This window comes from Somniosus microcephalus, chromosome 2, assembly GCF_052327205.1.
Source record: "Somniosus microcephalus isolate GS21.2 chromosome 2, FLI_Smic_1.0, whole genome shotgun sequence".
NCBI classification, from domain to species: Eukaryota; Metazoa; Chordata; class Chondrichthyes; order Squaliformes; family Somniosidae; genus Somniosus; species Somniosus microcephalus.
Genome location: NC_140988.1, coordinates 377,445,648 through 377,461,920, shown reverse-complemented (window position 1 = coordinate 377,461,920; position 16,273 = coordinate 377,445,648). Strand labels below are relative to the sequence as shown.

The following is a 16,273-nucleotide window of genomic DNA, read 5'->3' as shown; positions in this document are numbered from 1 at the left end:
CTTAAATAACGGAGCCGCTTTCTGACTAATCGGAAGAAAATTCCTTCTGGATTAACAGTCTCTAACAAAGGTCGGCACCCTAAGCCAGAACTAATTCAAAGCCTATTTGGTAATTTCCCCTGTAGTTATTGCTGATCCACCCCCCGCCCCCCATCCTCTGTTTTTCTGATATTTGGAAAATACACTGTGGCCCAGAATTTGCTGGTGCAGGGCATCTCGCGGCACAGCGCGCCCCGTTAGTTAACACTTATTCCTGCCCCCTTCAGCGCAAAAATGTTCTGCCCGCAAAGTTGCTGGGAACGCAAGCTGATTACGGCGCAGCGAGGGCAAGGGGGCACCTGGGACCTGGGTGGATGACGAGACCAACGGTCTATCCCCTTTCACCAATGAGATTAGAGGATTGAGAAATAAACACAAGGAAAGACTGAGGAGGATGAATTCAATGTCCAATCAGGTACAGAGAGGGAAATAAAGGCCACGATTTCGCCGACCGAGGCGGGTCCGGGGCGGCCGGGGTCGGTGTCACGGTCCCAGCCTGCTCCCGGCTCCAGCCCGCACTCTCTGAGTGATTTTCCGTAGATTGGCCTTGTTAAGCCCGCCCTGCGAGGTTCCCGGCCAATTAAAAGGAAGTGGGTCTGATGACATCACTTGATGATGCGTCATCAGCCGGTTCCCTTAAAGGGGCCATGTCCACATTCATTTTGACAGTTGTGCTGTCAGTGTTCTGTAGCATTGACAAGCAGTGCACAGAGGTGCACGGCTGCACCCAGGCTCTCCCACGACTCCCTCCATATGCTTATGGAGGGAGTCACAGCAAGCAGGGAGATTCCCTTCCCTTCCAATGGGTGGAAGAGACCTCCCCAGGAGATCAACGCAGCCTGGTTGCACATTGCAGAGGAGGACACAAGCAGGGATGTCGTCAGGAGGACCAGGCTGCAGTGGCGCAAACCTTTCAATGATCTCAGTAGATCATGAAACGTTAGTACAAAGCCACACTCAACCTCACCCTGCTGTGCCACTCATCACATCCCCATCACTCTGCCTTCCCTACCCGACTCCTGCACATCTTTACTCACACCAACTTACCGCGCTCCTCCACCCATCCCTCTCTATCTACATTATCACTTCCCCATCTCACTAGCCACCCCTCACACTCACCCTCATCTTAGTCCAATCATACCAACAACACACAAAGGTAGGCACTTGGGTGGTTTAGCCAATGTTCATGTGAAGTTTCTGTTGATGTGGTGTCAAACAATGAAATCTTTATTTTCAACACTTTGCCTTCTTGGACAGATTTGTGAGCACCTTTGGAAGTGGCTTAGTGAGTTGCAGTGAATGGTGAGACATAACGGTACACCCTGCAATGGCGATGAGTGTGAAAGGAATGGCTTGGGCATTGTAGGGATGCTTTATGGTGTTGGTGTGGGGTGGTGCCAACCTGGTGCATCATGTGGCAGCCAGGGTGTGTAGAGTCAAGTGGAGTAAATTTGGCTATGGTGAGGCCATTCCTGGCCCCCCGGGCAGCAATGTGGTCGGTGCTGATGGCCTATGTCCTGTGCAGCATCAGTTGATTGTGGAGAAGGTTGGTGTTGATGATGTTGGTGTGCCTGGTGCTACTGGCGTTGGGGCTGATCGTGGTGGGATTCTGAGGACCAAGGTGAGATTTTTTTCAAGGGTACCAGTGCTGCTGGAATAGATGGCAGCTGAAGTTGAGATGACAGAAGCGATCTGTCAGTGGTGAGAGAGCTTGTTCCAAGGAGGTGACAGTGGATAGAGAGTTTACTCCAAACACTTCCAACCTGCATAAAGCTCAAAAGTGTCTTCCAAATCCTGAAGGCTCAAGCTTCTGACATTGGAAAGTGAACAGCTGTGAAATGGTAGCTTTTATACCACTTTTGCAGCTGTCACCTATTCACAGCAATGGAGAGTCACAGAGAACCCGACACACTTACCTGACATGATCCCAGAGCGATGGGAACCTCGTGGAAAAGTTGGAAAAATGGCTAGAATTTGGTAGAATGCTGTTCAACTACCTTTAAAGACCCTCTTAACTATCCCAATTGGCTAACCCGCCGCTTAATGCCGGGTCTGCAAAGCGCAGGAGGGCCTGGCACATGGGAAACTCACACGGGGGTGTGTTCGGAACAGGATCCCCACTTTTAGATTTTGACAGCACACCCGTCTCCAAATCTGCCCTCTGAGCACCGGCAAAATTCTGGCCAATGAGAGGATTGGATTAAGAGAGAAAAAAGAGACAGAAATTTTTTTTTAACATTTTTACAATCTCCTAAAACAATTCACAGCCTGAAGGAATGAGACTCCACATTTTTAATTGCTCACTTTCTGGGCCAGAGAGGTTGATTGGCAGTTATTAACAATGATCAGGTCGCTAAAAGGGTACTTACGCTGTTAATTACTAGATTTAACTTTGTTCGTCGAGTTTAATGCACAATTAATGCGTAAATGCAGCAACTTCGTGGAAATCACGGGGAGGTTAAACGCGAGATGCCATTTTCGTGAAGTTAACGGCAGAGCGGCGCAAATCGTCCAGCAACTTTTGGCAACTCGCAATTCACGGGGTACCTCTTCCTCGCCTCAAGCTGCTGGCCAATTTGCAGAATTAGTAATGGCGTGCGTCGTTCACAAGCCGTTACCTTTCAGCACATTCTGGGCCATAGTGTGCTAGACCCAAGATGACTAGCCTGCTCCAATCTCCAGTCAGTGGAATCATCCTGTTGTTTTGCATCAGTCTCCCCATCCTTACAACAGCTCAACCCAACAAATCGCACTTCTAGTGTAACTAGTGAAGCACTTGATTCAAACGTAGACTCCCAATGGGACCAAACAACAACAACATACTTTTACATAGCACCTTCAATGTAGTAAAACGTCCCAAGGCGCTTCACAGGAGCGTTATAGGACAAAATTTGACACCGAGCCACATAAGGAGATATTAGGACACGTGACCAAAAGCTTAGTCAAAGAGGTAGGTTTTAAGGAGCGTCTTAAAGGAGGAGAGAGAGGTAGGGCGGCGGCGTGGTTTAGAGAGGGAATTCCACTTAGGGCCTAGGCAGCTGAAGGCACGGCCGCCAATGGTGCAGGGATTAATATCGGGGATGCGCAAGAGGCCAGAACTGGGAGGAGAGCAGAGATCTCAGTGGGTTGTAGGGCTGGAGGAGGTTGCAGTGATAGGGAAGGGCGAGGCCATGGAGGGATTTGAAAACAAGGATGAGAATGTTAAAATCGATGCGTTGCTGGACCAGGGGCCAATCAATGTCCACTGTAATTTTTTTTTGGTGCGCGGGCCCTTTAACTGGTTGCGCGCCCTATTCAATTCTTTGTGCATGCGTAGTTTTTTCCATTGTAAAGCCGGTGAGGGGCCTGCGAAGGACCTCTAGACCGCCGTGCAGCCGCACAGCTTAGCAAGATCATTGGAGCCAATGTAGGTCAGTGAACACAGCAGTGATGGGCGAACGGGACTTGGTGCGAGTTAGGGCACGGGGCAGCAGAGTTTTGGATGAGCTTAAGTTTATGGAGGGTGGAAGATGGGAGGCCGGCCAGGAGAGCATTGGAATAGTCAAGTCTAGAGGTGACAAAGACATGGATGAGAACCAAAGCTGAGAAGACGGGTGAGCAGGTTAAACCGAAGCTGCTTTTATGCTGGTGTCAATGGGGGTGTTTCGGTGTACCACATACTGGATTCACTAACGCTGTCATCAGTGAGTGACCTTCCTGCCCAGTAACACCAAAATAGCAGCAGAACTTGTGACTGTGGTTACGTGACTCAAGGACACAAGATTAGACTCAAGCGAGATTCACACCGGTTTTATTCCCTCCCCAACAGAGCACTTGACTCTAGTGAAATCGGTTGAGGGACTGCAACGAAGGTTCACCAGACTGATTCCTGGGATGGGGGATTGTCCTGTGAGGAGAGATTGAGGAGACGAGGCCTGTATTCCCTAGAATTTAGAAGAATGAGAGGTGATCTCATTGAAACATATAACATTCTTACAGGGCTTGACAGGGTAGATGCTGGAAGGATGTTCCCCCCTGGCTGGGGAGTCTAGACCCAGGGGTCACAATCTCAGAATAAGGGGCTGGCCATTTAGGACTGAGATGAGGAGAAATTCCTTCACTCAAATAGTTGTGAATCTTTGGAATTCTCTATCTCAGAGGGCTGTGGAGGCTCAGTCGTTGAGTATATTCAAGACTGAGATCGATAAGATTCTGGGGCGGGCACTAGGGGAATCAAGAGATATCGGGGTAGGACAGGAAAGTGGAGTTGCTGTCGAAGATCAGCCATGATCTTATTGAATGGCAGAGCAAGCTCGAGGGGCTGAATGGCCTACTCCTGCTCCTACATCTTATGTTATGTCCTTTAATTTGAAAAGAGGTGGGCAAATGTCTGATTAAGGGAATTGAAGAGGATAGACATGATGGTAAATACTGAACAGAACACATTGGTTCCCGAGCTGTGGGGAATGTGGATAATCCCCTACAGAATGCACAGAGATATTTAGTAATTTAAAAGGAAATGGAATGCGGATATTTAGTCATTCAAAAGGGTATTTAATAATATTTGGTGATTTAATGGACACATTTGAACATTTTATGGATATTTGCTCATATAATTGGGATTTTTAAAATGCATTCTCGGAATGTGGCATCGCTGGCAAGGCCGACATTTATTGCCCATCCCTTAGTTGCCCTGAGAAGGTGGTGGGGCCCTTCTTCTTGAACCGTTGCAGTCCGTGTGGTGAAGGTACTCCGACAATGCAGTTGGGTAGGGAGTTCCAGGACTTTGACCCAGCGACGATGAAGAATTGTGTGTGACTCCAAGGGGAACTTGGAGGTGTTCCCATGCGCCTCCTGCCTTTGTCCTTCTACGTGGAAGAGGTCGTGGATTTGGGAGGTGCTGCCGAAGAAGCCTTGGCGAGTTGCTGCAGTGCATCTTGTAGATGGTACACACTGCAGCCACGGTACGCCAGTGGTGAAGGGAATGAATGTTTAAGCTTTTGTAATTTAATGCATCAAGACAGAAAGCTTTGTAATACTGACTTTGTAATGCTGCAATGCTCCATTTCACCCTCAGTAAGCTCCCCGTTGGAGTGGAGCTAATTTACAGAACAAACGGGAAACTGTTCAACCACCGCTGCCTCCAGTCCAGATCCAAGGTTGTCCCATCCTCTGTCGTCGAATTACAGTATGCAGACGACGCTTGCATCTGTGCTCACTCAGAGGTCGAACTCCAAACCATCGTCAACACCTTCACCGATGCGTACGAGAGCATGGGCCTTACACTAAACATCCGTAAGACAAAGGTCCTCTACCAACCTGCCCCCGCCACACAGTACTGCGCCCGATTATCAAAATCCACGACAAGGCCTTGGACAACGTGAACCACTTTCCATACCTCAGGAGCCTACTGTCAACAAGGGCAGACGTCGATGATAAAGTCCAACACTGCCTTCAGTGTGCGGTGTCCTGGGCCAATATTTATCCCTCAACCAACATAACAAAAACAGATTATCTGGTCGTTATCACATTGCTGTTTGTGGGAGCTTGCCGTGCGCAAATTGGCTGCCACGTTTCCCACATTACAACAGTGGCTCCACTTCAAAAAAGTACTTCATTGACTGTAAAGTGCTTTGAGACGTCCGGTGGTCATGAAAGGCGCTATATAAATGCAAGTCTTTCTTTTCTTTCAATGCACTTCCCTAGTACCTTCTTTAAAAATTTGTTCTTGGGATGTGGGTGGCAATGGCGAGCCAGTATTCAGTGCCCATCCCTAGGTGCCCTGAGGGCATCAAGAGTCAACAAACGTAGTGTGGAAACTGGAGTCACATGTACACCGGACTGGGGTATAGGCGGCAGTTTCCCTTAGTGAAGGACATTAGTGAGTGGGTTTCTACGACAATCTGGTAGCTTTCATGGTCATCTTCCTGAAACCAGCCCTCAAATTACTAGATTTTTAAAAAGTGTCTCCGTCTCATCGAAATGTCAGTCTGCAGGTCAAGAGGTTGTTCTTCAGATACTGGAATCTATCCTCCGCTAAAACCACCATTCTCTGGTCTCTGCAGCTCCCGGTTCCAACACACATAGTATTTGCAACTTGCCCTGATTCACGAGGAGCAACAGGCTAAGAAAGAAAAATGGCTTTTGTTTGAGACTTTGTCTTGCGGGTTGACGTCGCTGTGTGAGTTTAAATAACCAAGTCAAGGTTCAGGTCTAGTGTACTAATGGGCCCTGCAGAAGGACTTTTGAGATGAGAGAGGTCAAACGGCATTTCCAGGATCAATGAGCATCAATCTCAACCGATACTGAAATTCAAATTTCAGTAAGGCATGTGATGGAATACTCTCCACTTGCCTGGATGAGTGCAGCTCCAACAACACTCAAGAAGCTCGACACCATCCAGGACAAAGCAGCCCACTTGATTGGCACCCCATCCACCACCTTAAACATTCACTCCCTCCACCACCGGCGCACCGTGGCTGCAGTGTGTACCGTCTACAAGATGCACTGCAGCAACTCGCCAAGGCTTCTTCGGCAGCACCTCCCAAACCCGTGACCTCTTCCGCCTAGAAGGACAAGGGCAGCAGGGGCATGGGAACACCACCACGTCCAAGTTCCCCTCCAAGTCACACACCGTCCTGACTTGGAAATATATCGGCCGTTTCTTCATCGTCGCTGGGTCAAAATCCTGGAACTCCCTCCCTAACAGCGCTGTGGGAGCACCTTCACCACACGGACTGGAGCGGCTCAAGAAGGCGGCTCACCACCACCTTCTCAAGGGCAATTAGGGGATGGGCAATAAATGCTGGCCTTGCCAGCGATGCCCACATCCTGTGAATGAATAAAAAAGAGCCTCAGCTACAGCTGGAGCAGACTGCAAGGAAGGAAGGTTGAGGCCAGGATACTAGACTCATTTAAGCAGCTGCGAGATGACGCGATGGGAAGATCGTAGGGTTACATATTCTGATGAATGTCTTCATCAGCAAACAAAAGCAATCAACAAAATGAATTAGGATGCTGAAGTTTTCACGGTCATTGTTTTCTGATACCAGGTCTCAAATTACCAGACTTACTGAATTCAACTCGATAGTGGGATTTGAATTCACAACCTCTGGATTGCTGGTCCAAAGAAAGACTTGCATTTTCTTTCACGACCTCAGGACGTCCCAAAGCCCTTCACGGTCAATAAAGTGATTTCTGACCTCTAGTCACTGTTGTAATGTGGGAAACGCGGCAGCCAATTTGAGCACAGCAAGCTCCCACAAACAGCAATGGAAGGAGTGCAGCGAAGATTCACCAGGCTGATACCTGGGATGGCAGGAATGACGTATGAGGAGAGATTGTGTCGATTGGGCTTATACTCACTGGAGTTTAGAAGAATGAGAAGGAATCTCATCGAAACCTATAAAATTCTGTCAGGCCTGGATAGACTAGATGCAGGAAGGATGTTTATGATGGCCGGGGAGTCCAGAACCAGGGGTCATAGTCTAACGATAAGGGGTAAGCCATTTAGGACTGAAATGAGGAGGAATTTCTTCACCCAGAGAGTGGTGAACCTGTGGAATTCTCTGCCACAGAGGGCAGTGGAGGCCAGTTCATTAAATATATTCAAGAAAGAGTTGGATATATTTCTTAAGGCTAAAGGGATCAAGGGATATGGAGAGAAGGCAGGGACAGGGTACTGAATTTGGATGATCAGCCATGATCACATTGAATGGCGGAGCAGGCTCGAGGGGCCGAATGGCCTACTCCTGCTCCTATCTTCTATGTTTCTATGATAAATATTGGCCCCAGGACACCGGGGAGAATTCCCTTGCTCTCTTCGAAATAGTGGCCATGGGATCTTTTACATCCACCCAAGAGGGCAGACGGGGCCTCGGTTTAACGTCTCATCCGAAAGACGGCACCTTCGACAGTGCAGCACTCCCTCAGTACTGCAGTCAGAGGTGCTATCTTTCGGAGAAGACGTTAAACCGAGACCCCATCTGCCCTCTCAGGTGGATGTATAAGATCCCGTGGCTCTATTTCGAGGAAGAGCGTCAACCTGGACTTTGTGCTCAAGTCTCTGGAGTGAGGCTTGAACCCACGACCTACCAACCCAGAGGCGAGCGTGCACAATCATAAAACTACCATAATGTGTTGAGTTAAGGGGATAATGTACTTGAATCATTATAGAATCATAGAAATTTACAGCACAGAAGGAGGCCATTCGGCCCATTGCGTCTGTGCCGGACGGAAATTAGCTATCCAGCCTAATCCCACTTTCCAGCTCTTGGTCCGTAGCCCTGTAGGTTACAAGTGCACATCCAAGTACTTTTTAAATGCGATGAGGGTTTCTGCCTCTACCACCCTTTCAGGCAGTGAGTTCCAGACCCCCACCTCCCTCTGGGTGAAAAAAGTTCTCCTCAACTCCCCTCTAATCCTTCTACCAATTACTTTAAATCTATGCCCCCTGGTTATTGACCTCTCTGCTGGGGGGGAAATAGGTCCTTCCTATCCACTCTATCGGGGCCCCGCATAATTTTATACACCTCAATCAAGTCTCCCCTCAGCCTCCTCTGTTCCAAAGAAAACAACCCCAGCCTATCCAATCTTTCCTCATAGCTAAAATTCCCCAGCCCAGGCAACATCCTCGTAAATCTCCTCTGCACCCTCTCTAGTGCAATCACATCTTTCCTTCATTGTTCTTGTTGTTGATGAAAAGCTGTTTTGAACGACTGAGATGTGTGGAAATTAGTAGCAGTGAGAGAGACGGCGACCTAAGCAAGTTTTATTTCGGTCAACTCCTGGTATTGTACACTGAGAGGAGGAAGTCTTTCCCATGATAATTTGCACCTTGTATATGGGTAACAAGCAAAGAAAACATTCCCCCCACCCACACCCCACACGTTTGTTCGTTTTTTTTTGTAAATTCCGTATCTGTGCAAATAAAAAAACCACCTGTGCAACTTCCAACAAATAGAACATTGGAAAAATAAAAAAACAGAAACTAGCCCCCTCCTCGCAGCCCGACATATGTTCCAATGAGAGGCCGAGGAATGCACAGGTAAACATGACACCAAGTAATACATTGATTATAGAGTTAGTAACACACGTCAGCAGACCCCCAGTAAACCCAACACTTACCTTGCAAACTGAGCACGCCAGCTCCTCTTTATATGGTGGCCTAGGATACCGTAAGCTGCATTCACCGGAAGGCCCTATACGTACAATCTGTGTGTGTTTAGATATTCCCTTTTTAACAACATTAATAGAAAGAAATTGTGGCTCTGCTCTCTCTCGTCTCCCTCCCCTCCCCTCCGCACCCAATCCGCCGGCCAATGTGCCAGTTGACAATCAGTGTGGCGAAGTGGGCGGTCTTTTTGAGCGACGTAATTCACTCAAAGCGTTAGTACGTACATATGTTAAAAAGAAAACAGAAAGTGCTGGAAAATATACAGGCGGGCCAATCGGCATCTGAAAGGGAGAATGGTAGGCTAATATTTTCGGGAGCGCCCCTCTCTTTGGAAACGAATCTTCAAGATGACTTAATTGAGGTTTTACGAAGTCAATTGAGAAAAAATAAAATAATGAACCAGGCAATGTGTTTCGTCAAGTGTTCAATTCCAGAGGACATAATTTAAAACTTAAAATGAGAAGGAAGTTAGTGGGAATTTCTTCACCCAAAGTAGTAAGAGCCAAGAAATCAGTTACCAGGGAAGGACTTTGAAGCGGGCAGTGTAATCGGGGTCAAGAGACAGTCAGGTAGGTTTTTGGAGGGAAACAGCGTTGAGGTAGATGATGAGATGAGACTGAGGGATATGGTGGGTAAGAGTTTCAGGGATAGGGCAGAAGGATATTGGGGGATGTGGGGAGAAGGGATTGGAGGATATGGTGGCAAGGGATTGAGATAAATGGTGGGGAGGGATTGAGAGATATGGCGAATGAGATACTCATGGACAGTGAATAAGAGATTCAGGGATATGGTGGAAAGCGATTGAAGGACATAGTGAGGAGGGGTTGAGGGATACAGTGAATAAGGGATTGAGAGAAATAGTGGGAAGGGATTGAGAGATATCGTGAATAAGAGATTCAGTGATTGGGAAGAAACCGATTGATGAAAATGGGGAGATGGTTGGGTTGATACGTGAAAGGGCGAAGAGGCTTGTGGGGTGTCATGACCACTTCCTGTTCCTCAAAACGCTGCCCTCATCAGCCCTTAATCATAGTCCTCCTGATCTGTTACTGGTCTTGCCTCTGTCAGGCGCTGACCGTATAAACCCGTCACTTTCTGTTTCTTTTATAAAATTTTCTGATTTCCAGCATTGTGGGGCTTTATTTTCGCCCTTATTTATCTCAATAATACATACACAATTGAGCATCTACTGCTGCTTGCAGCAAGGAGAAAGAGGTCACTATAGTCAACAAAGAGGTTTCATATTAACAACCAAATGTGCCTTTGCACCAGGCTGGTAGTCTTGAAGAAGAAAATGCTTAAACAGCGATGAGGATCTCCTCAGAGTCAGTAACATCGTCTTAGAGTTATTCATCAATACTGACGGTAAAGTGAAACTGTCCCATGACTGGGGAGTGCATGTAGCTATATTCCTGTCTCGTTCATAATCTCCCCTCCTAGACAGAAGGTGTTGGCTCTCGCTGGGGTCCAGTTCCGCCAACACTGGCTACCCAAAGAGTGAACTGATGGGCAGGATATTGGACTGTGGGCGGCATTGCGGTCAAACCCAAAACCCGCCCTCGTCCGACTCGCACGTGCAGTTCAACCACCTGAAGGAAAAAGGGGTCGCGGGGTGCGATGAGTCAAGGGGCTGGCCGTCTTCATCCCGACTAACCTGGGCGCAATGAGGTCAACGACAGCGCAACTCTACTACAGCCCTGGCCGACATCATCTGTCGGGGGGTGGGCGGGGGGTAGAAACCTGGCCATCTTCCAGGTCTTGACGACGCAGCTACTCCCCGGAGTAAATATGTTGCTCCGCTGAACAGCTTTTCATATTTTTTTTAATGAATTAAGGAGTATTCCAGGAACCATTTCAAATATTTAAAATGCTTGGCCAACCTCAGGGCACGGGCAATAAATCTTGCCGTCGGGAGTCATTTCTATTGTTTCTTTAAAAATAACTGTCTAGGTGTTTCAGTGAGCGAGGGGCTGAGCTTTCACCTCCGAGGCCAGGCTCGAGTTGGCACCCCGACTCCCGAGAGGTGCTTGGCTGGTGTGGCAAAAGGTTAAATGTCACAGCGGTGGCAGTCGGGGGGGGTGCTCTCTCTCGAGTTTGGGGCTGAAGTGCATGAAGGACCTTGACTCTACATCCAGGCCCATGCTGAACTTGTACACCTGGGTGCACCTTACACGCTGACAACCGGTGCTTGCAAAGGAAGGTGTTCCGTTTGCCGGTATTAACATTGAACAAGCACACATCTCACCGAAAGGAAAAGTGAAAACATCAATTGCTAATGACATGACTGCCTTGAAATGGGTGGCAGATCCAGACAGTGAGATGGGGTTCAAGAAGGGCGACTGTATCTCCACTGATGTTAAGCCAGCTCCCTCCCACTGTTGATTTTTTTACTTTTTGTTAACCAAAGGTATTAAGGAATATGGGTCAAATATGGAGTGAGGTCACAGATTAGCCATGATCTCACTGAATGGCGGAACAGGCTCGCTGGGATGAATGGCCTCCTCCTGTTCCTATGGTCCTACCTCATTACTTACGTTCAGCTGTGGTGCTCGCTATGCCTCTCATCAGGATGTTCCTGGCACATACTCTCCAGCCACTCTGTGCTTGTCCACAAGTGGGGGGTGGTTAGCAGGGTTACTTTGGGGGGGGAGGTCCAAAGTGGCTGAAGAAGACACAGCTAGTGAGAGCAGATTCACCCACCCCCAAGCCTGAGCCAGGTTGTCGGGCACTGTTGGCCGCTTGGCCACTCAGCCTGGCTCAGTAACGAGCTGTCGATGGGCCGGCCCTCCCAGCGGGCATTCTCCCAGCTGACTTCGTGCAGCCCGAGGTGGCAATGTGCTAATGGGTAATGTCGTCTCGACTGGGCAAACAGCGGGTAGCTTACCACTGCTCTGTGCAGGTGAGCTGCCGCTTTCAGTTGGTTATGCTTCTGGGCAAATCTTGAAGTCCCTGAGTTTGGCTCTTGCCAAACTCTGTCTAAGCTCAGCTAAGTGTGGTCCCTATAGGCAGAGTTTGCACTTTCCATATCTCCCTCCCCCAGCGCCCTGTTACTGACTGTATCTCTACTGATGTTAATCCAGCTCCCTCACACTGTCACTCAGTACCTCTTCCCCCCAGCGCCCTGTGTTACTGACTGTATCTCTACTGATGTTAATCCAGCTCCCTCACAGTCACTCAGTAACCCCTCTCCCCAGCGCCCTGTTACTGACTGTATCTCTACTGATGTTAATCATGCTCCCTCACACTGTCATTCAGTAACCACTCTCCCCCAGCGCCCTGTGTCACTGACTGTATCTCTACTGATGTTAATCCAGCTCTCTCGCACTCTTTGCACTCGCCATTCCCTTTAAAACAGGACCTGATAATGTCATCGGCATTCGTTGTCCTATATTAGAAAATAAGGCAGTGTGAACAAAAAATGAGTGTTGATATTTTTTGGATGAGGCCAAGTGTTCATTTCCAAGGGGGCTGTCACCTGAAAGTGGGGCTCTCAGCGATCAGTGCAATATATCTGTACAGAAGGAGAGTCCCACAGCTCTAAACGGACGTGTGTGTGAGTTAATGAGCTCATCCACTGGCAGGCACTGATGAGGAGGATGCAAGGCACAGGCTCCACTGGGTGCAGATTGGCTTGGAATGAAGGCAGGGGGGAGGGGGGGAGGAAGGGGAAGAAGTTTTGTGAATGAGGAGAGGTGGATTATGGATTATTCAGTCATGCGGTCCAGGTTGAGGGTCAATATCCAGAGTTTCTGCTGACACCACCCCCGCGCCCCGGCCCCCCACCAGCCCGCTCCAACTTCCTGCGGGTCCTGAAGTCTAGCGTAGGATTCAGAGTTGGCAGATCTGTGCTTTGACCCGCTGCGCAGAATCCGCTCCACCAAAAAAAAAACACACAAAGTATTCACAGGTGTAGTGTCCTTCTCGTAAAAGGGGCACCGTGTCCATGAAGTGATCGGCAAAGCCACGTGTGTCCGTAGGGCGGGAGGCGAAACAGTGGAGCTGTCCTTTCTCTTCCCAGCAGCTCCACGACGCATTGCGAGGCAGTTGGCAGCGAGTTTGTAAACAAACAAAGTGACAAAATAAAAAGGTTCGCCAAGCACTTGTCGCCCCTTTGAGGGAGTGGACTGGTCTCGCTTTCCATGGTCGTGGTGGCACGTTGTCGAATATCCAGCATAATGTTCAACTAAGAGGGAGGGTGGGAGGGAAGAGGAGGGAAGGGAAGCACAGGTTCAAGGGCGGTGGGACATGCTGTTGATCAGACTCCTGAGCTGTTTTGCCACCGTGTCTATCAGCTTCTGCTTGTCGCGCTCGTTCTTGCGGAACTGTGCAAAGACATTGTTCTTCCGGCTGGTGTCTTTCATTCTGCAAGGGGGACAGAGGCACAGCATGTGGTTAAAAGAGGCGTTTGCCTTTCAGGACCGTGAGCCGACTCTGAGGGCGCATCTTCCAAGCTGAAACGGGAGAAACGGCGCGACCGGACCGTGCGTTATTTGAATGGACAGAAATTCACGCCTTGAAATAGCGTGAGGCCGCAATTGGGCAGTCTATCCTGTTGTGACACGGAAAACTGCCCCGCGGGCACCACTGTGAGCACAATCAAAGAGTACGGCGGTGCAGTGGTTATGTTACTGTACCAATAATCCAGAGTACGCGAGTTCAAATCCCACCGTGGGTAGTTTGAGAATTTGAATTCAGTTTATACAAATCTGGAAATAAAAAGCTGGTCTCAATAAAAGTGACCACGAAGCTGTCAGATTGTTGTAAAAACTGGTTCACGAATGTCTCTTAGCAGTTTCCTTTAGGGAAGGAAACCTGCCACCCATACCCGGTCTGGGCCGATATATATCTATAATAATAATAATATATAATATATCCCACATCAATGAGGTTGACTTTTAACTGCCCTCAAGTGGCCTAACAAGACACTTAGTTGTATCATCACCTACTCAGGGCAATAAATGCCAGCTTTGCCTATGACGTCAAATCATTGATGGGACAGTGTAGAGGGAACTTTACTCTGTATCTAACCCGTGCTGTACCTGCCCTGGGAGTGTTTGATGGGACAGTGTAGAGGGAGCTTTACTCTGTATCTAACCCGTGCTGTACCTGCCCTGGGAGTGTTTGATGGGACAGTGTAGAGGGAGCTTTACTCTGTATCTAACCCGTGCTGTACCTGCCCTGGGAGTGTTTGATGGGACAGTGTAGAGGGAGCTTTACTCTGTATCTAACCCGTGCCGTACCAGCCTTGGGAATGTTTGATGGGACAGTGTAGAGGGAGCTTTACTCTGTATCCAACCCGTGCTGTACCTGCCCTGGGAGTGTTTGATGGGACAGTGTAGAGGGAGCTTTACTCTGTATCTAACCCGTGCTGTACCTGCCCTGGGAGTGTTTGATGGGATAGTGTAGAGGGAGCTTTACTCTGTATCTAACCCATGCTGTACCTGCCCTGGGAGTGTTTGATGGGACAGTGTAGAGGGAGCTTTACTCTGTATCTAACCCGTGCTGTACCTGCCCTGGGAGTGTTTGATGGGACAGCGTAGAGGGAACTTTACTCTGTATATAACCCGTGCTGTACCTGCTCTGTGAGTGTTTGATGGGACAGTGTAGAGGGAGCTTTACTCTGTATCTAACCCATGCTGTACCTGCCCTGGGACTGTTTGATGGGACAGTGTAGAGGGAGCTTTACTCTGTATCTAACCCATGCTGTACCTGCCCTGGGAGTGTTTGATGGGACAGTGCAGAGGGAGCTTTACTCTGTATCTAACCCGTGCTGTACCTGCCCTGGGAGTGTTTGATGGGACAGTGTAGAGGGAGCTTTACTCTGTATCTAACCCATGCTGTACCTGCCCTGGGAGTGTTTGATGGGACAGTGTAGAGGGAGCTTTACTCTGTATCTAACCCGTGCTGTACCTGCCCTGGGAGTGTTTGATGGGACAGCGTAGAGGGAACTTTACTCTGTATATAACCCGTGCTGTACCTGCTCTGTGAGTGTTTGATGGGACAGTGTAGAGGGAGCTTTACTCTGTATCTAACCCATGCTGTACCTGCCCTGGGACTGTTTGATGGGACAGTGTAGAGGGAGCTTTACTCTGTATCTAACCCATGCTGTACCTGCCCTGGGAGTGTTTGATGGGACAGTGTTGAGGGAGCTTTACTCTGTATCTAACCCATGCTGTACCTGCCCTGGGAGTGTTTGATGGGACAGTGTAGAGGGAGCTTTACTCTGTATCTAACCCATGCTGTACCTGCCCTGGGAGTGTTTGATGGGACAGTGTAGAGGGAGCTTTACTCTATACCTCGCCTAAGCTATGTATCGGATCCGGGTATACATGAATTTTTAAATAAATTATTTACACAGAGGGTGGTTAGACTTTGGAATGTCCTTCCGAAACTGCTGTTGAAAAGGAGTTCTTAAAATATTATGGGTGTTTGAAAAAGAGGAACATTAAAGGGTATGGGGAATGAGCAGAAGAGTGGGATTAGACTGCATGGCTCATGTGGAAAAAATGGGCTGAATAGCTGGGATATTCTGTAATTCTATACTTAATGGGGAATTGTGGCTGGATCTTTATTCTGTATTTAACCATGCCAAGCCTGACTTGGGAGTGCTTGATGCTGACACTGGGTGCATGAAATGGACAAGTGTCTGATCTCCAACCTTGACGTGCCTTACCTTGACCGGCACAAAATTCATAGGACAATTCTCGATATAATGACCGCAGAGGTGAGTAACTGTGAAGGAGTTCTCACCAAGGGCACCTAAGCTGGTGCCAATGCGTTATTTGGAAAAATGACGTTTAATACTCAACGGCTCAAATTGATGGCTTGGCACCAGCGGAGAGGTCAATAACCAGGGGGGCATAGATTTAAAGTAATTGGTCGGAAGGATTAGAGGGGAGTTGAGGAGAACTTTTTTCACCCAGAGGTCTGGAACTCACTGCCTGAAAGGGTGGTAGTGGCAGAAACCCTCATCGCATTTAAAAAGTACTTGGATATGCACTTGAAGTGTCGTAACCTACAAGGCTATATGAGTATATTCAAGGCGTAGATCAATAGATTTTTGGACTCTAGGGGAATCAA

General features: G+C 48.5%; 1 protein-coding gene across 2 annotated transcripts in view; it reads right to left on the bottom strand.

Annotated features, from left to right (window-relative positions):
* Positions 1 to 8,772: 8,772 nt before the first annotated feature.
* LOC147123782 (exocyst complex component 6B-like) overlaps positions 8,773 to 16,273 on the bottom strand; it is an 860,046-nt gene continuing 852,545 nt past the window's right edge. For both annotated transcript variants that reach the window (XM_085975948.1, XM_085975954.1), the window contains one exon: positions 8,773 to 13,555. In XM_085975948.1, the coding sequence (XP_085832074.1) occupies positions 13,423 to 13,555 (133 nt within the window). In that variant the 3' untranslated portion in view covers positions 8,773 to 13,422. The remainder of the gene's footprint in view (positions 13,556 to 16,273) is intronic.